The sequence below is a fragment of the Fulmarus glacialis genome, unplaced genomic scaffold, assembly GCF_000690835.1.
Source record: "Fulmarus glacialis isolate BGI_N327 unplaced genomic scaffold, ASM69083v1 scaffold35066, whole genome shotgun sequence".
Taxonomy (NCBI): Eukaryota; Metazoa; Chordata; class Aves; order Procellariiformes; family Procellariidae; genus Fulmarus; species Fulmarus glacialis.
In genome coordinates this window covers 8,449-16,153 of record NW_009219369.1, presented here as the reverse complement: position 1 = coordinate 16,153, position 7,705 = coordinate 8,449, and the positions used below count along the sequence as shown (strand labels likewise).

General features: G+C 44.9%; 1 protein-coding gene across 1 annotated transcript in view; it reads left to right on the top strand.

The window, feature by feature from the left end:
• The window catches only part of NFRKB (nuclear factor related to kappaB binding protein), a 16,738-nt gene extending 11,027 nt beyond the window's left edge, over positions 1 to 5,711 (top strand). The window contains exons 19-25 of the mRNA XM_009580351.1: positions 514 to 734; positions 831 to 1,110; positions 1,443 to 1,661; positions 2,126 to 2,911; positions 3,642 to 3,748; positions 4,521 to 4,656; positions 5,416 to 5,711. Of these exons, the coding sequence (XP_009578646.1) occupies positions 514 to 734; positions 831 to 1,110; positions 1,443 to 1,661; positions 2,126 to 2,911; positions 3,642 to 3,748; positions 4,521 to 4,656; positions 5,416 to 5,541 (1,875 nt within the window). The 3' untranslated portion in view covers positions 5,542 to 5,711. The remainder of the gene's footprint in view (positions 1 to 513; positions 735 to 830; positions 1,111 to 1,442; positions 1,662 to 2,125; positions 2,912 to 3,641; positions 3,749 to 4,520; positions 4,657 to 5,415) is intronic.
• The last annotated feature ends 1,994 nt before the right edge of the window (positions 5,712 to 7,705 follow it).

The window sequence follows — 7,705 nt, the reverse complement described above, 5'->3', positions numbered from 1 at the left end:
AGAGGGAAATCGGGGACTTTTACACCTCCCAGCTTCTGCTGTTATCCTTGTTGCTCCCAGCAGAAAGATTAATGGAATTCGTTTGTGCTCCCTATCTTAGGAGTAGTCTTTCAGAGCTACTTTTGAGGTTAACCTGTAGCGGAGTGTGTGGAACGTGTCTGCTGCTGTCCCCCTGGCTGTGCTGAAGCTGTCAGGATGTCTTTTATTTTTTTGGTATTGATAATCAAGTATCTCTAAAGTCGTTGCTGTTGGCAAACTAACCAAGGTGGAAATCGGAATGTTATGAATGTTTGTCACTGATGAGATGCACTTTTCCCTGAGAACAGGCGCAGCCAAACACACCAGCCCATTCGTGGGCTTACAGTCAGTCACCTGTGATTTCAGGATTTTGCACCGGGGCATCATTCATAACCATACAGAACTCAGCTTAAAGTGCTCAGCCCACTCTCTAGAGTGCAGCAATCAAAACCAGGTTTTGTAAAAACCTTCATGCTTGACGTGGTTTATTTGCAGAAGTCTAGTAGCAAGGAGAGTTCTGTGAAAGCGCTCCCCAGCAGCACATCGGAGCCCAGTCAGCTGAGCCTTAGTGACTCCAGCATGCCACCAACTCCCGTGACGCCCGTGACACCAACTGCACCAGCATTACCAGCAACGCCTATTTCACCCCCACCAGTGTCTGTGGTTAGCAAGAGCGTGTCTAGTGCTGGATCAGAGCCAGCAAAGCCCAGCCAAAGGTACTTCTTCCATCTCATACATTGCTTGTGAATGTTACTGGTTCTTTCTCGGTCATCTACATCTTTGCTGACCTACTGGCTTTAACTTTTCCGTAGTGTTCTTCTGGTATCATCCCCTACCATGCCACAGCTTGGGACGTTGCTATCCACAGCCCAGAGTTCACAGGCACAGCCAGGGCCGCAGCCACCTCCCACCCGGGTGGTAAGCCATACCACCTCCTCAGGACTGCCGCAGGTCCGGGTGGTCACTGCCCAGTCCAGCCTCCCAGCTGTGTCTCAGCAAGCCCCAGCGGTAACCCAGCAGCAGCAGCAACCTACGTCAGTGCCTCAAATCCGCGTTCCAGCTACAGCCACGCAAACCAAAGTGCTTCCTCAGGTGAGTTTGGCTGTGTGGAAATGGTGGAGTAGCTCTGACTTCTACTCTGACTTCTTCTAGTATTTCGGTATGGTGCACAGCGATTACTTGCTCACTTGGAACATGCAGTAACTGCAGGGCAGGAGCGTAGAAACAGTTGTGTGCAAATAATACTGTTCAGCGCTCCTTTTTTTCGTCCTTATTGCCTATTTATGTGTCACGATTAAATTGTGCATTACAGTAAAAAGTCCATAAAACTTGCAAGCTCTAAGGCACGAGACAAAGAGAGTCAATTATTAGTCTGTTAGTATTGTGTTAGTCTGCTCATAGGCTGCCTCTCTGTCTTTCCGTAGGCTGTGATGACTCTGCCGGTAAAAGCTCAAACCAGCCCGGTGCAGGTGCAAAGACCAGGAAGCTCCGTGACGGGACAGACAGGCATCACTGTGACAGGACTGTCTGCAGCGCCCAGTCCTGCTGTAAAGCCAGTAACCAGCTCTCCAGGCAGTTCTGCTACAAGCACCTCCTCCACCACTGTCATCCAGAACGTAGCTGGCCAGAATATCATCAAGCAGGTGAGAGAGAGGGAGAGACAAGGAACTGGGCTCCGCGACCCCGTCGTTTCGTGTTTGTTGTGATGGTCGTGATAGGCAGGTGTGAAAAGATAGTGAAAACAGTAGTGAGCTGTAATGCTGTATGAGTTACTGACCATACGGATTTAGGCAGTTGCTGGTTTGGTGTATTTGAGCACCATTTTCACGTACGGGTAAAAGATGTGTTAGTCCAACGTTAAGCATCTTCAGATGTTGACCTCATTTTCATTCATCTTGTTTGAAAAAGCAGCTCCATAGTATTTAATATTTTACATGGTTTTGGGAATGCCACCTGATGCGCAATCAAAACTATTTTCAGTAGTGTACCAAGTGCTAGCATCATGCTGCTTCAATTCTAACGGGAGCAAACATCCTGTTGGGAAGCTTTACTTTGTGCCTTGGACTGTGTCCTGGTTTGATACAGCCGTTTCTCTGATCTCTTCCAGGTGGCTATTACAGGACAACTTGGCATGAAGACCCAGCCTGGAAGTGGCATCCCCCTCACAGCGACCAATTTTCGCATCCAAGGAAAGGATGTGTTGCGCCTACCCCCGTCCTCTATCACCACAGATGCGAAGGGACAGACTGTGCTGCGTATCACCCCGGACATGATGGCCACCCTGGCCAAATCTCAAGTCACTACTGTCAAACTGACTCAGGACCTCTTCACAGCAGCTGCGGGAAGCAGCGCTAGTGGGAAAGGCATCTCTGCAACTTTGCACGTGACGTCCAATCCTGTCCAGACTGCTGATTCTCCAGCCAAGACTAGCACGGCCACTTCTGCTTCTTCCAGCCCAGCTGGAAGCACGGTGGTTAAAGTGACTCCTGACTTAAAGACTGCAGAGCCAACAAGCTCCGCTTTCCGACTGATGCCTGCTCTGGGCATGACTGTGGCAGATCAGAAGAGCAAAGCCATAACTACGGTGGCATCCACTGAGGCCAAGCCGGCTGCTACTATAAGAATCGTGCAGGGGCTGGGGGTGATGCCGCCCAAAACTGGGCAGACTATTACTGTAGCTACTCATGCTAAGCAAGTGCCCTCTTCCTCAGCAGTGAGCGTGTCCGGCACAGTCCATACCTCAGCTGTCTCTTTACCAACCATGAGTGCCACAGTGTCGAAAGCAGTTGCTGTGGCCTCGGGAGCTGCTGGGACTCCCATAACTATAGGCACAGGAGCCACTGCTGTGCGGCAGGTACCCGTCAGCACCACAGTAGTATCTACATCCCAGGCAGTAAGTAATGCTAAACTTTTTCTGGAGGTGGGTGAGAAAGGGGAATGCTGAAATGTACTGATGGTTTGTGTCTGAAAACTTCTCTTTACGTCCACAGAGGCTCAAATTAAGTACTGTAGAATGTGGGTCTGCAACTGATTTCATGGTGTTGGAATTGTAGCTAAATGCTGAATGATCAGAAAGCAGTCAGATATGTCTTCCCTTACCTCCTGTTGCGAGTGAATGAAATAAACTTTGCTTGTCTAAAGTCCTACCTCGTGCAGCTCAGCGTCTTGCCCCACACCTCTGAAATAATTTCCCTTGGAATGGTGTCAGAACTAGAAGTGCTTGTTACTTGTATTCACTTTTTTACCAAATTCCCCGTTTAATACGATTTTAATGTCCAAAGCTGAAGGCACCATAAACTGTTATCGTGAAAGCTGAATAAGCTAATTGACATTACCAGAGCTTCCTAAGGATAAAAATCATGGACGGATGCAATGAGCCATCCCAGAGAAATACTGTGGCGCAAAGATGATGCGGCTTTTCAGGGCTGAGGCAGCTGTGAAGTGAATGAGATGGAGGTGAATTTTAATGAGCCTGAAATGGAGCACAGATTTCATCAGCAAAGCTGCTGTTGGTTTCTACTCCCAGGACTCCTAAAAAGCAAGCTGAGTGGTAATTGCATGTTGTCAAGCAGTTTCTCTGCTGAACTCCCCGCGGCTCCTCATGTGTTCTTCAACTTCTCTAGGGTAAACTACCAGCACGAATAACAGTGCCTCTGTCAGTGATCAGCCAGCCAGTGAAAGGCAAGAGTGTGGTGACTGCCCCCATCATCAAGGGCAACCTTGGGGCCAAGTGAGTATTTTGCATCTGGTAGTTTTGCTTTAGAAATAGGCTGAGGAAGGTCTGTGTTCAATAGGTTCCTGGGGACCTAGCAAGCAGAGGGTGGAATAGACTTGCAGTCCGTTAATAGGTCCATTAGCTGCAAGAAACTGAATGAATATGGTGCCTGGCAATGAGAATATAATCTTTGTTTAGATGCCCTGAGGTATAGGTTCTGGCAAATACACTGAAGAAAAAATGTACTTTGCCTTGAAACTATTAGATTTGTTCTGTGTGTTTGAGCAAGAATTAACCTGGTGACATACCTAAAAATATGTGCAATCTGAGGCCATCTCTCCATTAAAGAACCTAGGGAAGTGTTAGCTGCCTCTGTGAAAATTCCTCTGGCATTCAGATATTGAAGTCTTTTTGTTTATTCTTGCACAAATTCTGGTAGTGTCTCCCATAGTTAGTATTTCAAGGCAGAACACTGTGCTCGGCTATTTTTGGCGTTCCTTGAGAAGTGTTCAAGTCTGATCAGACTAACCCCGTGAGGTGCACTCTCCAGAATTAGAGGGTTTAATTTGTGTGATTAAGTAATTCTCTATCATAGTGATAGATGTTGACATAAACTTGTCATTTGTGTATTTGCCAGTTTTGTGGGGAAAAAACCCCCACTACTTAACATCATTAGTAAATTAGACAAGTAACTTTAATCTCCTAGCAACTGAAGAACAATTTCTGAGTCTGAAAGAGCTCACCTGCTGTGCCGTTTACTAACCTTTCAACAATTCTCTTCCCTTAGCATCAGTGGATTAGGTAGAAATATCATCCTGACTACGATGCCAGCAGGGACAAAACTGATCGCTGGGAACAAGCCAGTGAGTTTTCTGACTGCACAGCAACTACAGCAGCTGCAGCAGCAAGGCCAGGCCACGCAGGTAACGGCACCTAGAATGATAATATTATTTGCTTTTTTATGACTTAACATCTCCTGAAGACTTTACGCTTGGTATATGGGGTTCCATAAAAGGTATAGGTACACAGCTTGGCTGTAGTGTCTGCATTAAGCACATGCAGTGCATCATCTCCTTTGCCTTTCCTCCATCCAGATACGGTTTTTAAATGTTTTTGAAGCACTGATAGTAAATGCAAAAATCCTGCCAGGAAATGTACCCAACTGCTTGAGGGATTGTTTCTATACACGTGGCTCTTTTTGTAGTGCTTTGTACTTTGGCTTCTGTGGGTCACCATTTCTTGAAGAAATCACATCGCTTCTTTGCATATCCATCTTTCTTTCTGGAAACTTAGTGTTCTGTAATTCCAAAGAATTAATCTGCATTGAGAGCTGCTAGTAACAAGTCTGTAGAAGTGAAGTATCTAATGGATCCAAGTCCTTCTTCTGAAAACTTGTAAAAGCAGCTGACACGTAGGTTTTCATTCAAACTAGTTTTTAATTCTTCCTCTCTAATCTTGAGATCTGTTGCCACCATCCCACAAGTGAAGAGTGGATGGAGTGATCTTCTTGTGACAGGTTCTGTTCTTGATGTGTTTCCGTGCTTGCTCTTGTTCGTATAACTGAATTTTTGTTGGCAGCAGAAACAGATAATTTACCAGCACTTCAGAGTGCGATGCAAGTGCAATGTGTCACCAGGTTGTTCTTGACATGAGTTGAGTTTTTTTCTTTCCGTTTCAAACAGGTTCGAATTCAAACTGTACCAGCCTCCCATCTCCAGCAGGGAACAGTGTCTGGCTCTACTAAAGCAGTTTCTACTGTGGTTGTGACAACAGCTCCATCTCCAAAACAGACCCAAGATCAGCTATGAACACTGGTTTGAAAATGGATCGCTTTCCAAGAACTTCCCTGAGTCCGTGGTCATCCTCCATCCAAGCCCCCAAGACTACCTAACCATAGTCATGGCTAGGGATTGGACTGGATTCTGTCACGTTGCTTTTCTGGAGTCAGCATTGTGATGTCTAGGTAGAAATTCCACAGCAAAAGATGCTGTACCTACAAAACAAAAATGTTTCAGTCCAGATGTGTAAAGCCACGTTCTGTGGCGTTGATCATTTAAGAAATGTCTTCCTTTTCTTTGTTCTCTTCCCATCCAAAGGGCTTTTTGCGAATATCATTTCTGTGCATTTTGGGTTGTAGACAAAGCAGTTGATCTTGGGTCTTCCTTAACCAGGGAAACTTGCTTGGAAGGGGCAATTGAGACTTTTCAAAGTCACGAAGAAGATGCCTCCTTTTGCTGGAGTCTAGCTGTCACTACTTTTATATAGGTGACTTAGGACAGTGGCTTGGACACCGGAGTTTGTTTGTAACATAGCCTGGAAGTAGATCCCTAACACATTCAGTGTACTATTTATAGACATTTTAAATACCTCTCCCCTATCTCTGAGCTCAGACTTCTTTTGAACAGATACCACTTCCACGTCAAATTTCTGTCCAAGGCAGGATGAGAGTCGAGACGGTTTTGCTGTAAAAAAGCTAATAACCATGGGGAAGAGTGAGAAGTGGAGGAGATAGAGAAAGTCATTGTGTGAACAAGTCTGTCAGCAAATGGGAATATACTGGAAAGCAAAAAGAAAGTGTTCACCAGAAGGATTCTCCTTTAGTTTTCCTCAACAAATAAACGTTTTTATCGGTCAAGCCTGTAGCTTGTTTTAAAAGTTTGGAATATGTTTTCAAATGTACCCAAACTGTAGTCTCTTGGACTCAGAAGAAATATTTTAGCGCATGATCCTGGCCTTTAGTTTTGTTTTTACCTTTGCAATTTTATCTCTATACATAAATTTGTTTGAATTTTGCACATACCGGAGATGAATTCGTGGCTGTTCTGACATGACCTTGAAGCTTTCTCGGAATGAGATCAGAAGACATGTTGGACCAGGAGAAGAATAAAAGGGCAGAAAGCCTTACAAATCTCTGCCATCTCCTTTCGGTTTTGTACAGCTTGTTGTTTTGTGTACGATGGTTGTCTAGCTTGCCAAGGGCTAATAGATTGTCCATCTTCTTTGTAAGATGGTTCTTTTTAACCTGGTTTCTCTCGTAGTCTTTTTTTTTAAATATGTGGTTTGCTCCGAGTTATACATTATTGAATATAATCTATTTAAAGAAGCAAGTCTTACAGTTCAGCGCTCTTCAGTGCTGCTTGAACTGGGTGGCTGGAGCTGTGTGCGTTGCTGTTCAGAACCACTGCACCTGAGCGGAGCAGGCAGTTTTGCTGGGCTTCGGGCTGGCTGTGTCGGTCTTTCTGTACAATAGCTGACTACTTCAGGGGTGGGTTGCAGGAAATCGGGTGTTTCAGTAAAAAATCAAAGTGGCTAGCTGCAAGTGTTGAATAAGCAGGGCACATCAGTACACCGTTTTAAAGCAAGCACTTGAATTATGGTTTATGTGCCTCGGGAACAGAATTTGGAGTGATAAAGGTTTTCTGAGCACCTGTCCTACTTTGTCAATTTTTGTCCCTTTTTTGTACATTTAACTACCGACTAAGGAGACAGCAGAAAGGCTGTGGTTTGGGAGGGAGGCGAGGATGTTCTTCAGTCCTTTTAGTTGTGAAGTTAAAACAAGAAATGAAAGAGGTGACAAACAACTTCCTGGTGTTGCTTATGTGAAAGAGCCTCTAAATCCAAAACGTAATCAAGATAATCCTGCTATGTTAATTCTGTTCGTAATTAATAAAGTTCGTCAGTGTCAAAACCTACAATCAAGTGCTGAAAGATGGTTACAGTGTGAAGCCCCTTAAATTTCTGTGAATCCTCTTGCAAGTAGCTACGTGAATTTGTCACTGGACACAGGAGGCTTTGGCAGTATTCAGTTTAACAAAACAAGAAACCTGCATCTGATCCCATGAGTTCAGTGTGTGTCAGATTGTTCCTGCTACTGAGTTTAATTTAGTGTTTAATTTAATTCTTGCTGTTCAGGTCAACACCATCTCCTTCCTTCCATATCTGTCTTTGCTAAACTGGTTGCCAACGTGTGAG